The sequence below is a fragment of the Gobio gobio genome (genome assembly GCF_949357685.1).
Source record: "Gobio gobio genome assembly, chromosome: 25".
Classification (NCBI taxonomy): Eukaryota; Metazoa; Chordata; class Actinopteri; order Cypriniformes; family Gobionidae; genus Gobio; species Gobio gobio.
The window spans coordinates 33,241,735-33,261,302 of record NC_137121.1 but is presented as its reverse complement, the minus strand read 5'-3'; the positions used below and the strand labels follow the sequence as shown (position 1 = coordinate 33,261,302).

General features: G+C 38.4%; 1 protein-coding gene across 5 annotated transcripts in view; it reads right to left on the bottom strand.

Annotated features, from left to right (window-relative positions):
- The window catches only part of ano3 (anoctamin 3), a 168,676-nt gene that overhangs the window by 60,693 nt on the left and 88,415 nt on the right, over nt 1-19,568 (bottom strand). For 3 of the 5 annotated variants that reach the window (XM_079809773.1, XM_079809772.1, XM_079809775.1), the window contains exons 9-13: nt 17,783-17,869; nt 12,400-12,455; nt 12,201-12,322; nt 6,406-6,540; nt 6,110-6,206 (exon numbers count right to left, since the gene is read on the bottom strand). In XM_079809773.1, the coding sequence (XP_079665899.1) occupies nt 6,110-6,206; nt 6,406-6,540; nt 12,201-12,322; nt 12,400-12,455; nt 17,783-17,869 (497 nt within the window). The remainder of the gene's footprint in view (nt 1-6,109; nt 6,207-6,405; nt 6,541-12,200; nt 12,323-12,399; nt 12,456-17,782; nt 17,870-19,568) is intronic. The other 2 variants (XM_079809774.1, XM_079809776.1) reach the window with 1 other exon arrangement.

Genomic DNA, 19,568 nt, shown 5'->3' with positions numbered 1-19,568 from the left:
TACGGCTCATATAATTGTTTATTTAACCTGTGTGGAAAGAGTACATCGACATTTAATCCTTTTGGATATGGGAGGAATGGCAGAACTTGAATGGGGATTTTTATAACAGCACCTGTTGAGTGAAGCCAGTTTGAAGAACCGTAACAGCTGTGTTTGAAAGCAGAGGAGTTGCAGGTATTAAATCCTCTCTAAGCTGAAGCATCAATGGCGTGTTGTGAAAATCATCTTCAAAAGATTTTGCCAACATGTGACAAAATTGTTTCCCTGGTGTGGGGTGGGCCAATGGTAAAGAATTGCTGAAAGGTGTATGGACAGAAGCTGTTTTCCATTCAGTTGTTACCGCTGGCCCAGATCCAGCCTCATGACAGTAGTGCAGTGTTACTCATTGCGTGGCTTAATTTGCGGCTCGCATGGCAGTGACCATGCAGTCAATACATATATATTTCATAAAAACAAGCAGGGCTATAACAAAATGACTTTTTACGTGCATATGATACGCATTGTCAACTAGGATTAGTGGTGTGGGTTACGCGCCAGCATCATGAGCACAGGCAGTGCACCAGAATCCAGTTCTCTTTCGCTCTTCAACAAACAATAACACACAGAATTATGCCTTAATGTCCGTTTTGTCGAGTATCCTCATAAGAACTGTTTTAAATAAGTTTAATAATGTCTAATGAACTTTGTGAGAGTTGTGAGAAAATGGGAAGTGTGTGACAGCGCGTCAGATCTGGCCTTCATTCATAAAAAGTATTCATAACAAATATTTAAATACTGTCTTTGTTTGGTGACTGGTGATTTACTGTCAAATTATTAAATTATAAAATATATTAAAGCTACACTATGTAACTTTTCCGTCCACTAGAGGTCGCCTGTTCAAAACAAAGGCGTAGTTTGATGACGCCACGTTTGAGCGCAGAATCTCGGGACATGTGGTCTTCACCTCACAGCCGGTGGGAAACAGTCAGGATAGGACTCGGGCAGAAATCATGTTCATGGATGCGATTATTAACATTACTGTAGTCTGAAGCAGAGCAGGACTGAGTGTTGTGGAGCTGAGCAAGGCCGCAGGAGCGATTGAAGAGCGGGACTGTTATTATGGCATAGTCGCTGGCGGGACTTTTATTATGACACGGTTGCCGGCGGCACTTCCTCTTCTCCAGTGCTGAGTGTGAGGTAACGCAACTCTGTTTATCGTATTAGATATATCTGAGTGTGTTGAAAAGGAAGTTATGACGTTCGCTCGGCGGCTGCTATGACACTTGTTCACAATGCAGTGAGAGTAAAGTGTTTCACTGAATAAAACCGGAGACCGAGGGTGACGCAGATATGACGCAATCGACAGGCGACTCCCTCACACGCATAGCTCACACGTCCCGGCTCCTTGGTTAAAATAGCAATTTTCTCACGATTTACAAATAGTTGAAAACATTTGGGATATTCTAAGTACTCAACTGAACAAAATATATAACATTGGCCTAGTGGTTTCTGGATGTTTTACTGCAAAAATCCTACATAGTTCACCTTTAATAACGTGTTTTAACCTCTTAAAGCAGCACTAGGTAACTTTTCAACCTTTATAATATATTTTCAAACCTCTTGTGATGATACATCGACTTACAATAGGTTGAATGACACGTCTGCCATAGCCTGACGGGGTCTGTATCGTTTAAAATCGTACTTTTAAACTTCGGGTTTCGGGTAGTAACCCGAGAAAAAAAAAGAACTACAAAATTCGACTGCTTTACAGCATATACGTCACTTCCACCACCACCCCCACTTTCTTAAATTCGGACGTGCGAGCCCAACTATCATTTATTTGCAGCACAGAAAAATAAGAAAGCAAAGGTTTTGTTGGAGGAAAGCAAAAAGAGGAAACGAGAAAGTGATCGGATTAAAGGCAGGACGAGGATCAACATTGGGCCGGCGTTTGCTCATTGGCGTGAGCTGAAGGAGGAGGGGCTACATTCTTGCAAGTAAATACGTAAGACGTACAAAATCATATTTTAGGATACCTAACATGTCTGTGATATTGGTGTATTTGTCTTGCCTCAAGCTATAATGCAAATCGATTTTTCAAATTTGCAGATTCATCTATGGTAGCTTGATATTATAATATTGACGATATATGGTTATTACCTGCCACTCAAACATTGAATTGAAGTATCATATAGATTCCGTAAAACGGTAACCAATAGACTAGGCTACTATAATGACGCTGGCTTGTAAACGTGAGCATCGCGACCATGTGGCGTTTGAAAAAAAATAAAACCCATGAAATGATATTCATATGACATGCTGAAACATATGCCACTGTACATGGGATGAAGACATTTCACACGCGACGCAAGCAGAACAGCTGCATGTGAACTCCGGCAGTGTTCAGGGCTATCATGGTTGTCATGTCAATAAATGCACGTGCGATGCATCCACTGATGTAGAATGACAGTTTACAACAGTAGTAGAGGACAATACTGTTTCCCAACTGTAGGGGGACCCCGAGAGCAAAACCTACCAAGTGCTGCTTTAACCGCATTGAGGGCGCATTCGTCCTCAAGCTTTATTTGTTTAAATTAGCTCAAATGACATTCAGATGTAAGTAATTACCATGAAAATCTATACATAATTTAAAAGATCTGAGAGTCAAGCTTCCATTTTTTACCTCTGTTTTATTCTCAAAGTCTTATAGTGACAGTAATTTGTTAATATGTGTCAGGAGTTATGAATATGAAAACCGCGTCGGTACCGTTTGATTGTAATATGAGCCTCAGCTGCTCTCATTCATAAAAAAACTCCTCTATTCTCCTCACGAAGACTCGCGACAAATCAACATCCCTCAGGGCTTTTAGTTCAAAAGTGTGCAGATGAGGAGAAATATTGATAGATTCTCATATGTCTGTGTCAAATTTCTAAACAGAGGAGTATTTTTTATTCAATACTTCCTCAAAATGCGCAGATGTAGCCTAATCATGAGCGATGGAGACTCTTATGTGTTGTTTTTAATTCATACTGTTAGCCGGAGGGCGCTCTGTGCACATGTAGTCCATATATGGTACAGACAGACGAAGAAGATACCATGTGCCAGTCCATAATAAAAGCTTCCTGAGATCGCGAAAACATGCAAATAGAGACATTCGAAGATAATAAACACACAATCGCGATGATGTTCTTAATACCATGTTGGGTGTATTCATAATAGATTATATTTATAATGCAATGCTATTCGACATAGCTTTTATCAATATGCAGAATATTGTAAAATGATATATTGATTTTTTGATCCAAAGCCAAATGAGACCACAGAAGGTTATTTAAAACATCCCACTTGTGATATAAAGTAATTTTGGAGAACAAACATGGTTTTAATCTTTATTGTATTTTGATTGTGTGCTAAGCTAACATGCTAGCTAGCCAATGCACCTGCCACCTGGGCAAATACGTTATTTTTATAAATAATTTTGAATAGACTGAAATGAAAAACCAACTGAAATGTTTCTATTGTCAACAACGGCATTTGAGGGACTTTAGAAGGTGAAGTGAGAAGTTTGATCATAAATGAGGTTTGAATAGAACAGTTTGAATAGATAGTCGTCAGTGATTACAATGAAGACAAAAGAATTAAGATTATAAGAGCCATAACCAGACCAGAGAGGTGTGAAAGTGTTCTGGGGAGACTGAAACTGAATGGGCAGTTTGCACCTCAAAACAATAGAGACAATAAACTGAATGGTAGCTCAGAAGAGAAGGCAATAAACATCAGTTAACATTTTAGAGAAATCTCAAAATAAAATCATATGACATGATCTTGAAAAACATTTAATAAAATTCAGAGTTTTAGACTTATCGTCTTCAGATTTGAAATATAACATGGTCAGACATGTGGCTTCAGCTGTAGTGCACTTCTAGATTGCTAAAATGCCAACTTCAATTTTATTTTCATAAATATATTTCATACAAATATATTTCTAATAACTTTACAAAACTTTGAAGCTTATTATAGCTATTTCTGATTATGAAAATAATTATAATTTTGAATTTACAGTAAACTGCCAAGTGTCTGCTTTCAAATGACGCCATACTTATGATTTTAGTGCAAAGGAATCATTAACTGTAACGGTTTTAGTCTGATTATGCCATTTCTTGGGATTTTTTCAAAAGCGGGGGTGAAGGCTAACAGGTTAAACAGAAAAATGTGTGAATAATCTAGTTTTTTTTATTTTTATCGATTGACAGCACTTAAAGAAAGTTTACATTAAATATGTACTTTTGCACACCCACTATCTATCTACCTTTTGTATTTATTGCATAGCATATTGTATGTTCAGGGATGATAGACTGATAAGCAGATATGCTATTTATGACTGGATGTAACTTTTGAAACTTTGCTCTCCTAAAAAGTGTCTCTCCTATTGATTTTGTCCTATTAGTGTGGCTCTCCTGAAAAAAATAGCGAAGACCACTGCAGTAGTGGTTTGCTAAGACAGAACCATGTCAACATTGTTTTAACCCTGTCTCCTGAGCTATGAAAGAGCAATCTTCAAGCAATAAAACATTGTTCAAGGCAAGAACGCATTTTATGTCTATTTTATTCAAATATTAGCCTCTCCCAGGCCAAATCACTACCATGTTTCCATGTCACAGAATACACTTTCGGTCCGTAGCCTTACTGGCTGCACAGCTCGAAGAATCTGTATTTGATTTGCATGTTGAAAATCCAGGACCAAACCCTAATTCAAAACTTATGAATAACTTTGACATTAGACAAAACAGGCTTTCCTAATAAAGCTAGAACAAAATGTTTGGAAACAGACATTCTGAAAACAAAGTTATTACTGTTCGAAAATGTTACGTCTGTGCACTGAAAGAGTAGATGGAAATATCTTTTCTGCAAAACAAACGGTGTTCGCGTTAAGATGTTTACTTGAAATATACAGTATACATAAAAATCACCACACTGCCAAGATCTCTCGACTTTCATGTTGTTTGTCTTGGTTTTCCTGACTTTTCATGTTCCCACATTACAGCATCATGAACTTATTATGAGGACGGATGCCAAGATGCAAATTGGCTCAAGCAAACCGAATCAACGACATACACGTCATCTACTGAAGAAAAGTCCCAGGCAGGGTTTTTTTTATTTTTATGTGTGCAGCCACTGGCAGCATTTTCTTTATCATTTTCACTTAATATTATATGAATATCTGAACATGCAATATACCAAAAGAAAGAACAGAGCCTCTGCTTTTAAACAACAACTTTTTTATTTTATTTATTCTAGCTTCATGCATTCTTTTTTTATTGCGTTTTTTTCAAAAAGAAATACAACTTGCATAAGCAATGCTTTTATCACTAGTTTCTGCTTCTTTTTTGCCTGTTTTGATCCAGTTTTTCTATACTCTTTCAGAAGATGCGTAATAGCGCCCCCTACCGTATAACAGTAAAAACATGCAAAGCTGGACAATTCCATCAAAGGCAGGGGAACTGTCTTTATCTATTATTTACTTCTATTTAAATTAACCTTTTGATACAATGCACTTGTTTTTACATTGTACTTACATTTAAAGAAAAAAACACCTGCATGTAATAACATCTGTAATTAATTTCTGTAATTACATCTATAATTAAACTTTTGACACCTTAACCCACACTTAAACCGACCCATACCACCAAGACCAGGTTTGTGTTGGTCAATGGCGCAGTCGTTTCCAGTTCCTCAAAATAGCAACACGCCAGCAATGCTCCTGAACACACCTGGTTTTCAGACCAACAGATGGCGCAAGTGCATTTGATATTTAAACAATGTGGAGCTGGACATGAAAACGATAACTGCGTCGGTTGAAATCGTCGCGGTGTATGATAGGGCCCATTTTGTCGATTAAGGCAGTAGTTTTAAAAAAATATTATTTTTAATTTCTTCGTAGCTAGATGACACCCAGGGGGAGTTTAGAGGGACTACTCAGTACTCGTTAAGAGTTTATGGTTAGATGAATTAAAAAGCTGAGTTTATAAGCTTTAAAATTATGACTTATATATAATATATTATACATAACCATATCCAATGTAAGAAAAGAACTGTGGTTTATGCCAGTAGAAGGTGAATGTACGGTACCTTTGCATAGACACAGCTGTCACTTAGCGTCCACGAGCTACAGTTGCCTTCACACATGGGGCACATGATGGTGGTGTTGGCCTCACAGATCTCTTTACTGAAACAAAACAGAAAAACACACACTCATGAATCTGTGCTTTATTGAGAAGAAACTATAGGGAGACATTGAATACTGGTGAGTGAAAATTGCATCATTGCAGGTGATTCAATATTAATTTACAAATAGCCTGATGGCACCAGTTCCAGGCATACTGGGGGTCATTCTGAAATAACTGAAAACACCAGCAGGGACCAACCTTACTTGGCTGGAGTCCATGGTGAAAAGCCCATAGAGGAAGACAAAGAGGCCGACTAGAGCAGCAGGGATCAGCATACCTGTGTACCAGCCCAACCAAGCAAAATACAGCCCGATCTTCTCTCCGAAGTACCGCCTGCGAGACAGACAGGCCAATAAATGACAAATAAGAACAACCATCAGTAAGAAACATTCATTAGGGCTCAGTATAGGATAGGTTCACGACATTTATTCATCTTGATTAATGTTCAAATGCAAATATACTGCTGTTCTGTGTTAGTTCACGTTCGTTCGTAATGCATTGACAGATGTTATTCAGCTTGTTCAAAATATATCAGTACTGTCACAGGTTGGCAGTTGATCTCATTATGAAATACATGTTTTCATGTATACAACATTTCAAATACAACATTTCATGTTGGCCACAATTATTGCAACGTCCTTTTCCCAAGATAACAGCTCTGAGTCTTCTCCTATAACGCCTGATGAGTTTGGAGATCAGAGATCATTCATCCATACAGAATCAGATACTTCAGATCCCAGCTCTTCTCTTCAGTTCATCACTCATTCTCTACAGGGTTCAGGTCAGGGACTGGGACGGCCATGGCCATGGCAGAAGCTTCATGTTGTGCTCAGTGACACTTTTTTGTCCTGCATTTTGCATTATTGTCCAGTAAGATTACAAATTTAAGAAAGTACATTGTATTTAGCATTTAAGGTATAGATAATGATTCTGGGGTTTTTCCAGCAGGAGATTCCTGCTGGGCCTGTTTTACAGTGAGCATTTGAGGTATAAAGGAAGATTGTTGAGTTTCCAGCAGGAGATTCCTGCCGGACCTGTTTTCAGACTCTCACCGTCGTTGCCTATATGCGTTTGAATAGTTATGCTGATTAGGAGTAGGATTGGTGATACTCTGTCTGGGCGGGTTTTCCCAAAACCTGTATATTTAATTTACATGCTTTGTTCAACCTCAATGTAAATCCCTCCCCCTTTGGAATGTATATAACCTATCAGGTATGCTGTTTGAGTCAGACTGTTTTCGGACGACCTGCAGCACAGAGAGTTCTCATTAAAAGAATAACTTCTGTTTGATCCCGAAGTCTCCTGGTCTCCTGGTCTTCATCTTCTGAGTTTCCTACACTTTAGAAGATAAGAGTTCACAACAGTCCTGATGGAAGATCCAACCATGACCCATTATAAGATTTCTAGCAGAGGCCATCAGGTATTGATTTTTTTTCTGTTGGTATTTGCAAGAATCCATGATCCCATGAATCTGAGTCGTCTCCAGTCGACCAGTCTCCAGTTGTATCTGAATCTGCTGGAGTTTGTTTCTGGATGAGCGAGGAGGATTTTTCTTCAAACCCTCCCAAACAACATGTGGTGATGTAGGAGTTGTTTTTTATAATTTTATATTTATTGAATTTTTTAGTCTTTCTGACCCCAAGACCCTCAACTAATCTCTGTGATTCTCCATCTGTGATCTTGTAGAGTCTTTGTCCACTCAAACTCTCCTCCTCTCATGTGTTAGGGCGATATAGACACACGTCGTCTTCCAGGCGGGTTCAGAACATCTTTAGTTCATTGAACTTCTTCATTATTGCCCTGATGGTGGAAATGGGGATTTTCAATGCTTCCTTCAGGTTTGATTCTGAAAATGCATGGTTTATTCTTCCATTTTCATGCGGATGATACCCAGATCTATCTGCCTCTAAAAAGACATGACCCTTCTGCGATTCAATCTTTATTTGCATGTCTTGATGAGGTAAAGCTTTGGCTGGCTAGTAACTTTTTAACCCTAAATGACTCAAAGACTGAGGTTATAGTCTTTGGCCCATCTGACAATATTAAGTTTAAAAGTCCCACGGGGTGGATTTTTTTTATTATTTTATAATGTTTCCTGAGGTGTACTTATATTGTTAGTATGACTTTTGCATCAGAAAATGTCATAAATTATAAAATTATTATTATTAAATTGTTACATTTATATAGCGCTTTTCTAGGCACTCAAAGCACTTTACATAGAAGGGGGGAATCTCCTCATCCACCACCAATGTGCAGCACCACCTGGATGATGCGACGGCAGCCATATTGTGTCAGAACGCCCACCACACAGAGTGATGAAGACAATCGTATATATATATATGGGGATGATTAGGAGGCCACGATGGACAGGGGCCAATGGGCAAATTTGGCCAGGATGCCGGGGTTACACCCCTACTCTTTTATCGAAGGACATCCTGGGATTTTTAATGACCACAGAGAGTCGGGACCTCGGTTTAACGTCTCATCCGAAGGACGGAATAATTTAGAAACAAAAGGCATTTTTTCTATCCTGATATTAGCCCTCTGGCTTGAATGCTCTGTTTCAAGGGGCGTGTCTTCTGTGAGACTTCAGTGAAAATGCCCACTGTTGTGATTGGCTGACATCTTTGCATTTGAAATGAGTATTAGATTATGTGGCGTTGGGGGCGTGGTTTAGCGAGGTCTGCTGCACGAAGAGAGAGACGGACTGCATGTGGACCAGAGAGACGGAGAGCTGGAGAAAGATAGTTGAGAAAGTTTTATTGTACCGAGTAGTTGAGAGCGCTGTGAGCGCGAGTTTATTTTGTTTGTATCTGATAGTTCTGAATAAACACGAGTGCCAGTCACGCGACCCTGTCGTCATCCTCCTTATTCTACGAACTTTGTAACATGTGGAACCCCTCTTGAATACTTTTACTAGGTTTTTTTACCATTACAGCTGTCGAGATGAACTAATCGTGAAAGTGTTGATTATAGTATTATTTTTAGATCTTTTCCCATCACATGAACGGCTGCATTGATGAGCATTGAGCACACATGCAGTCTGTCGATCGCATGAAGGCAGTGATCTCGTCATTGCAGCGCGTTTTCTCTCACAAAATGCTTTCACCACAACTAACAGCAAACACGACATCGATGTGAATACAGTAAGAGCTTCATTTTCAGCATAACAGCATCATTCATTATAACAGCAGTTTGGGCAAGTGTGCAGATACACTCGCGACGTGTGATTGACAGCTACGAACATTATAAAGAGAGTGTTCTTTGATCACTCTCAAAACACAATTGAAATAACAGATTTGTTTCATGCTACTAACAGAAACAATGTGAAGTTGATCGTTTAGTCACTGGCTTGATTCACTGAGGCATAAACAGTATTAAACGATTTAGAAAGAAAGTCTGTGTGAACTTGAATGATTAGCTACACATCAGAAATCACTGATCACAGATCAGGCATTAATGAACTCTGTTACTCACTGTTTGTGGCAGTGCTGTTGAATTCATATCGTAAAAGTCTGTTTGTAAAGCCTGTGACTTGCGGCTAAAATAAACTGAATCCATTGTCTCCAAATTCTCTGGGGGGGCAAAGCAGAGGAAGGGGAGGTAACCTTTCCTCGTATGACGACATACAGGGTAGATTCCAGATCGACTCGTCTGAGCTTTCATTTTCTCATAGGCAGAACAGGACACCCAGATCTCGGTTTACACCAATCGAAACTTCTACCCACTTGGGGACCATATACAGAAACTCATATTAATGTTAAATTTTCATGTCATGGGACCTTTAATAACTCTATTTTAGAAAGTCTGTTTTTAATTCAGGGTCTGTACAGAACCTCTTGACAGTCGGCTAACTCTAGATAAACATATATCCTCTGTTTTGGCCTCTAGCTTCTTCAAGCTCCGTCCCCTTTCTAAAATTAAACATTTTCTCCCTGGAAGACCCTTGAGATTGCAATTCACGCCTTAATTACAAGTCGATTGGATTATTGCAATTCTTTGTACTGTGGCATCTCAGAGTCTCAGGTTTCTCGGCTACAATTGGTTCAAAATGCTAATTTCTAAGGAATGCACACAAGTACGATCACACCACTCCTATTTTAGGAGCTCTTCCTTGGCTTCCGGTTCATATTAGGATTGATTTAAAAATTCTCCTATTTGTGTACAAATATCTACACAACCTTGCACCAAGCTACCTGTCTGAACTACTGCATCCTTATAGTCCTTCCAGAGCCTTACGATCGGGTAGCCAAAACTTACTCATGGTTCCTTGTACAAGTCTGAAACGTAGATGAGCCTTTTTCGGTGGTGGGACCTAGGTTGTGGAACAGCCTGCCAGCACAACTTAGGGCTGCTCCCTCCCTATCACTTTTTAAATCTCTATTGAAAACCTTTTTTTTTCTTTAGCATTTAAATGATGTTGATGGTCTTATTTATTATGTGCATAGTTTTCTGTGGTCTTTGCGGTCAGTCCTTAAATGTGCGTTATAAATAAAAGAACTAGAACTATTACAGTCACTTTCTATTTTGTGAAGCTCAACAATCTTTTGCTGCACATCAGAACTATATTCTGTTGTTTTACTCATCGTGATGACGATTAAGGGAATTTGGACTTTGTGTTTCCTCATATTCATACTCCTGTGGAACAGGAAGTCATGGCTGGACAATTTCTTGTTCCTATAGTCACCATGGTATGTTAAAAAACGTTAATATGAATGGGAATATATTCAGAAATATTTTACTCGTAAGAATTTCTAGGGGTGCCAATAATTGTGGCCAACATTTATTTCATAATGTGATTTTCTCCCCACTTTCAATTCTTTTACTTCAATGAAAGGCTAGACTTTTGTGATTTTTTTGAAAGAAAGATCAAAAGGATAAACAATGCAGATTTATTTTTTACAGCCATCTTTAATCATATTTACCATGGGAGCCAATATTAGTGCATGTTAATCCAAAGGGATTTTTTATTTTTTTGTCTTCATACTCAAATCAAAATGTAAAAACTCGTTGTTCCTTGGAATCAGATGTCCTTTTCTGCTGATGCCAATTTGCCCATATGGGCTCATGAAGTCATTGAATTGCAAGTGTTTTTTAATCATTGAATAGATTAAAACGCAAAATAAAAGCACTATTGACCCAGATACACTGGTTATATACATAGATTAATTCAGAAAGGCTCAAAGTGACTAAAAACAGGGACAAAACAGGTCAGGGCGGTTACATAATTCCTCAAATCGAGGGTGACCTGACTCTAAAACTGATGAAGCTACCAGCTGAGAGTTGCTGTGTCTGCAAATCACCACCACAATTATATTTCAGTCTCCACTTTAAAAGGAGAGGGCTCTAATCCAGCGTCAATATACGTTTGTTATGAACCTGAGATTGCATGGATTGACTACAGCTGTGATTTACACTAGAAAGCTGCGGTCAGCCACACCAACACAGTCCTGCACACATGAATGAGTTAGGGAGATTAAAGCCGTTTTCACAACGCAAATATTTCCGTTTGGGATTTCACTGCCAGTCTGAGTCACCAAGAACCTTTCAGAAACAAATACTTTTTGAAAAAGCCCCAAACAAACAAAATGGAAGCTTTTGTGAGGACTCAAAAACTTTGGCAGTATCTTCTGGCTATATTCACAGTGCACTTCATATTTGTTTTCCAAACTGATGAAAAGAAAATGTATCCATTTGTTCAAACAACATCAATATCCGGTGTATCTGCATCTGTGCTTGATATGGGTGCCCCCCCCAAATATATATGTGTATATATATAATTTTCCAAATGTGCCCTTATTTATTTATAAACAATACATTTTATTTTATTTATAATAGAATGTTATTTATTCAGTGTTTTTCAGACTACACAGAAATTTGGATATGCCAAAAAGAAAATGTAATATTGTTTTCCAAATGAATTAAAAATAAAAAGTCATTCATTTGTTTAGACAGTAAATAAAGTGCCCAGATACTTTATAGTTGTGTCTTACCGTATGAGGTCTAAAGGCTGGTATTTGTACCAGATTCCCCAGCGTGCCCATCTTTCGTACAAAAGGTGTCTGTGGTTTTGAGCCCCATGGGTTTTAATCGGATGTCTGCTTTTATAACTTCCCTAGAAAGTCAATAGCAAAGTTAGAAAATAGAGGTAAAAACTACATTGTGACTGGTAATACATTTAACTCATTTTACCTCATGTGGAGGAAACGCTGCCTCATATGTGCTGTTGCCAAGTAACCGATTAATGCCTAAAAAATAGACGGAAACAGAAAGAACAAGCATGAATTTATTTTATCTTCAATCTTGGCATCTATTTTGCATCTTAGTGCCCAGAATCTGATGATTCTGATTCTGTCTGATGATTGAGATATAAAAAGTCTCGCAACCTTCATACACTGTATAATTTCACATCAAATATTAAGTAACACCAGTCACCACAAATGAAATGTTTCGACTTCTAAAACTTTACACACAGACTAATGTTACGATGAGGTTGGGAAATTAACTTTTTCACCCACCAGCCACAGTGACAGTGAATGACAGATTTTACCAGTTGTTCTACCAGCCATGTTACTATATGTACTAAATATAAAGCTCATACACTATATTGCCAAAAGTTTTGGGACGTCTGCCTTTACATGCACTTAATCCGTAGGGTTTAATATGGAGTCGGCCCACCCTTTGCAGCTCTAACAGCTTCAACTCTTCTGGGAAGGCTTTCCACAAGGGTTAGGAGTGTGTTTATGGGGATTTTTGACCATTCTTCTAGAAGCGCATTAGTGAGGTCAGGCACTGATGTTGGACGAGAAGGCCTGGCTCTCAGTCTCTGCTCTAATTCATCCCAAAGATGTTCTATCGGGTTGAGGTCAGGACTCTGTGCAGGACAGTCAAGTTCCTCCACACCAAACTCGCTCATCCATGTCTTTATGGACCGACGCTTTTTGCACTGGTGCAGTCATGTTGGGACAAGAAGGGGCCGTCCCCAAACTGTTCCCACAAAGTTGGGAGCATGAAATTGTCCAAAATGTCTTGGTATGCTGAAGCATTAAGAGTTCCTTTCACTGGAACTAAGGGGTCAAGCCCAACTCCTGAAAAACAACCCAACACCATAATCCCCCTCCACCAAACTTTACACTTGGCACAATGCAGTCAGGCAAGTCCCGTTCTCCTGGTAACCGCCAAACCCAGACTCGACCATCGGATTGGCAGACAGAGAAGCGTGATTGGTCACTCCAGAGAACACGTCTCCGCTGCTCTAGAGTCCAGTGGCGGCGCGCTTTACCCCACTGCATCCGGCGCTTTGCATTGCACTTGGTGATGTAAGGCTTGGATGAGCTGCTCGGCCATGGAAACCCATTCCCTGAAGCTCTACACACTGTTCTTGAGCTCATCTGAAGGACACATGAAGTTTGGAGGTCTGGAGCTCTTGACTCTGCAGAAAGTTGGCGACTTCTGCGCACTGTGACCCTCAGCATGCGCTGACCCCGCTCTGTGATTTCACTTCGTGGCTGAGTTGCTGTTGTTCCCAATTGCTTCCACTTTGTTATAACACCACTAACAGTTGAGCGTGGAATATTTAGTAGTGAGGAAATGTCCCGAATGGACTTATTGCACAGGTGTCAACCGATCACGGTCCCACGCTTGAGTTCTCTGAGCTCCTGAGAGCGACCCATTCTCTCACTAATGTGTAGAAGCATCTGCATGCCTAGAGCTTGATTTATATGAAGTGATTGAACACCTGAATTCAGTGATGTGGAGGGGTGTCCCAATACTTTTGGCAATACAGTGTATAAAGTAAGATGGGGCAAGATGCCCCCAAGGCAAGTTCAACACTTTAGATGAATGGTTATGCTATTGTTTTACATTTTGATGTATTATCTGAATATCAACATTTGTAAGATGAGTTTTGAGGATAAGCCACCCATAATTGTCAAACAAGGAGTTATTTTAAATATTGTAATTCAGTGAATGTTTTTGGTATTTTTGGAATGTATTCAGTGAATATGCTAAGAAATAAAATCATTGTTTTTCAATAAAATGTGAAGCCGGAACTGTCTGACTGCATTTATTTAGTGATTTTACTTGATTAGCTTGTCCTGCTGCTAACATAACATCAATCCCACCACAGAGCAGGACACTCATTTGCAGACAGACAACAGCAGAATGAGATTGGGTTACGGGAGCACACTCCTGTAAATTCAGAGCTTGATTTTCAATGCTGGTGCAAGTGAGCTTCAGTAATGTGATTAGGTCTACATCAAATATTTTCGAGAGGAAATGGATGGAAAATGGCCCAAAATTGCCACAGTAAATTAATATAGCAAAAACTATTTTTATGAGGTATGTCCAAAATACCAAGTTGCTACCAAGTGGATGATAATTTAATAATAAAAAAGTAGCAATGCCACTGCAGTGTTTCTGTAGCAACAACAGCGGCGAATATGGAATCAGTGTTCTAGAAATGTTGAAATATTTCTCATTAAATCTTTTCCCTAGTCCATTAACAGGTTTTCACAATAAGTCCATTATGCAATTACCTTTTTAAAAGTTTATTTGATTTTTACAGTTACAGTGGATATGAAAAGCCTTTTCATTAAAAATATAAACAATTCTATTTATATAAGTCTTGTGAGAGATTTATACGGTAGTGGTTTACAGTATACAGCATTTGTGTTTTTAACAGTAAAAGACTGTAAAAATTCTACGGTTAAAAACAGTTAATTGGTTAACAGAAAGTTTCCGTACTATGGTGAATAACTGTAATAGATCTAACCTTACATTTAATGTCATTTTACAGTAAAATACCGTTAAACAGTTTTTGGAAGTGAAAAAGAACAAGCTGCTGTGTAATTTACAATGAAAAAACGTAAATTGACATTCCCACAATTCCCTGCGTGACACTTCACATTTGATGTATTTTCATTGAAATAACTGTTTCTTCTTAGTTTCTAATCAGTTATGTACATTAGGGTTTTATGTTACATCTAATATTGTTAAATTAATGTTTATTGCATTTTTTAAAAGGTCATGTGTGTTACCATGATGGTGTTTAGTGTTTGTGTGAATGACACTGTACACCTTCTATATATGTGTTGTCCTTCTCAAAGCTTTGATTCATCATGTGACTCTCATCTCCACTGTGATTGGTGGTTGTCAGTATTTATCAAAGGTTCATAACAGATATTAGTATTTCAATAAGTTGGTAATATAACATTATTTCAGTTAACAAAATATGTTTTTTTACTGTACATTTTTAATAGTGTACATGTAATTATTACAATATAAACCTTTAAATTATACGGTTTTGAACTGTAAAATAAAGTTTTTTTTACTGTAATTATTACATTACACACCTTTAAATTATATGGTGCTGTCCCTTTTACGGTAAAGTTCTGGCAACCACACCTGCCGTTTTTTTATCGTAAATTTTACGGGGATTTTTTTTTACAGTGCAACACTACTGGACATTTAAACAACCATTCAGAAATGTCTGTTCTTTGAGATATAATAAAAAATATTATTATATGCTAAGGCACCAATCAATAGTTCAATCTACCAATAATAAACCAATCAATCTAAGATGTCTTGTATTATATGTATCCACTACAGTGACTGGAAGATATGGCAAAATAACCTGTCTTGTTTTGCAGGTTGAAGGTGTTAATTTCCCACCTTGGTCATGGAGAAAAAAACACACATATGAAAACAGAAAAAACAAAATCTTGCTTTAATATCAATTTAATATTGAGGATTTGTCTCGCTATATTGACCATTTCTGTCTCTATATACGTGGAATAAATGCTGTTCTCAATGAGCTGTAACTGTGGTAATGCCAGTGGTGAGAAGTTTTTTTACTTGATCATTACTTGCATGCTACAAATGATACACTTAGCATGTGAACAAGTGTTCACTATTAGTTTTTATAGAAATAAATACAATAAATTAGTTTGACACAGTTCCCACGGTCTACATATTTATCCTGACATGACATTATTTTTTTAGTAGTCTTGACTAAATTAATTTAAGTTCATACAACAAGATTACAACAAATCATTTCAAACCAATTAGATTTCGTTTGAAAAATGTAATCCAATTTTGTGGAAACATTTTCCATAATAACCATATACCAAGAGCTGCACAAATTAGCGTAGGGTAACAAAAAAAAGCAAAGCCGATGATAATAAGTTGCTGGGCTAATATAGGCTAAGAACACAGGCACAACAAATTAAAAGTAACTTGGTTTGGATAATACATTTTTCTGGCATTCCAAATAAATGAACAAGTGGAAACTCCTATCACATGCTCTCTGTTCTCTGAGGTGCCTCATCCTATAGCAGTAACTATCGCAGCATGTCAAGTGTATTAAAGGGTTAGTTCACCCAAAAATGAAAATTCTGTCATTAATTACTCACCCTCATGTCGTTCGACCCCCGTTAGACCTGCGTTCATCTTCGAAACACAAATAAAGATATTTTTGTTGAAAGCTGATGCTGAGAAAGGCTTCAGATAGGCCTCCATTGGCATTCAGTACATTTACACTCACAAGACCCATAAAAGGCACTAAAAACGTTGTTACAAAGTCCATTTCACCACAATGGCTCTAAAATAATTTTACGATGCGACGACAATAGTTTTTGTGCGCAAAAAACTCCCCAAAATAACGCCTTTATCCAACTTGTTCTTGTCTTCCGTGTAGACCTTCACGACGCATGCGCAAGAATATTATGCAGATCCGGCGTTCGGACACATGACCCAGAAGCGATTTGTTTACAAGCAGAGAAAGACGCGCGTATCTAAGCTGTTGAATTCTACATTGATCGTGCTTTAGGTCTCGGCAAAGTGTTCAAAATGGGGCTATTGGCCTTTAAAGTGTGCATTTCATGGTTTCCCGAATGCCGGCGCGACGTCATATTCTCGCGCATGCGTCGTGAAGGTCTACACGGAAGACAAGAAGAGGTTGAATAAAGTCATTATTTTGATTTTTTTTGGCGCACAAAAACTATTGTCGTCGCTTCGTAAAGTTATTTTAGAGCCACTGTGGTGAGATAGACTTTGTAACGTTTTTAGTGCCTTTTATGGGTCTTGTGAGTGTAAATGTACTGAATGCCAATGGAGGCCTATCTGAAGCCTTTCTCAGCCATCCGCTTTCAACAAAAATATCTTCATTTGTGTTCCGAAGATGAACGGAGGTCTTACGGGTGTCGAATGACATGAGGGTGAGGAATTAATGACAGAATTTTCATTTTTGGGTGAACTAACCCTTTAAATAATTGTGCAAATACCACTAAATTGACAACCGCAATCTTTAGTAAATTACGTCACATGATTTATTTAAATACTCTCCATTAATTTTGCGTCTTTTTAATGGTTCACTGTGTGGCTAAAAAAATAAACAATAATATACAGTATATATTTTCAAATTTGTGAGATTCAACCCAAAACGCCATTTAAAAAGCACTCTTTGTCACGTTCTCTCTCAATCTCTTTGTCTTGCTGATGCTATTTTTAGAGATGTGATGATATTTGGGCGTCCCTGTGTGCCCACACAACAGACACTGTACAACACTGTACGCACCTTCCCATGAACTCCCTGACTGGCCCATGAGGAGCCGCTCGTGATGCCCATAATAATTAAGCAGATACAGACAACACAATGGAGGAGCTGCAGAGAGACGGAGACCGTGTGACCAGCAGAGACATGCAAATACACGCTCACACATAGGACCATGGGGGACACTGACTGACGGGGCCTGTTTCAGTTCTGTGATGTTTATAATGAGATTAGTGCTGGTCATAATGAATGGAGTTTAAAGGCTTGATGAGTGTGTGGTGAAGGACTGGAATACTAAGAAGAAAAATACAATTTCTACAAATGAATGGATGAAGAAATGTCAATTTTTATAGACAAAATGGTATAAAATAGTCGGGAGCCAAGTAGACAAACTCCCTCTCCGATGATTCAGTTGTTGTCTCACACGTCTAAAAAAAATCATTTACTGACCTATGTTGTTCAAAGCCCATATTACTTCAGTTATCTTATGGAGACAGACAGTGATGTTATTTTAAATTTGACGCCTACTGCGTAAAAACTGTAAAATTGTGTTTTGTTTAAAGGGTTAGTTCACCCAAAAATGAAAATTCTGTCATTAATTACTCACCCTCACGTCGTTCGAGACCCGTAAGACCTCCGTTCATATTCGGAACACAAATGAAGATATTTTTGTTGAAAGCTGATGGCTGAGAAAGGCCTCCATTGGCATTCAGTACACTTATACTCCCAAGACGGATAAAAGGCACTCAAAACATCGTTACAAAGTCCATCTCACCACTGTGACTCTACAATAATCTTACGATGCGACGACAATAGTTTTTGTGCGCAAAAAAAATCAAAATAACACCGTTTTCCAACTTGTTACTGCCTTCCGTGTGTGCCTCCACGACGCATGCGCGAGAATATGACGCAGATCCGGCGTTCGGACAGATGACCCAGAAGTGATTTGTTTACAATCAGAGGAAGACGCGCGTATCTCAGCTGTTGGATTCTACATTGATCGTGCTTTAGGTCTCGGCGTAGTGCTCAAAATGGGGTTAGAGTGGCATTTCATGGATTCCCGAACCCCGGCGCTACGTCATATTCTCGCGCATGCGTAGTGGAGGCACACGCGGAAGGCAATAACAAGCTGGATAAAGGTGTTATTTTGATTTTTTTTTTGCGCACAAAAACTATTGTCGTCGCATCGTAAGATTATTGTAGAGTCACTGTGGTGAGATGGACTTTGTAATGACATTTTTAGTGCCTTTTATCGGTCTTGGGAGTATAAGTGTACTGAATGCCAATGGAGGCCTAACTGAAGCCTTTCTCAGCCATCAGCTTTCAACAAAAATATCTTCATTTGTGTTCCGAATATGAACGGAGGTCTTACGGGTCTCGAACGACATAAGGGTGAGTAATTAATGACAGAATTTTCATTTTTGGGTGAACTAACCCTTTAAAACAAAATGTATTATGAATTGCTTTGATGAAGCTTTTATGCAGAGTCAATCAATGAAACGGTTTTATAACAGCACAATAGGGCCTTAATGAGTCAAATTAACCATATTTTTAAGCTGTTATTGGGGTTATTTGTCTTTTTTAAGCCTGAAATCTTCCGTCCCCATTCTTTACAAGTGCATGGAAAAGAGCAAACTGGTTTGGAATGACTTCTGAGTGAGAAAATTATGACAGAATGTTCATCTTTGGTTGAAATATTCATAAGCTTTTCAACTCTCAGTTGTTGCTTATCTACAGAAGTCTGAAATAAATGTGGGGTATGTGGTTTAAAGGGATAGTTCAGCAAAATATGAAAGTTCTGTCATAATTT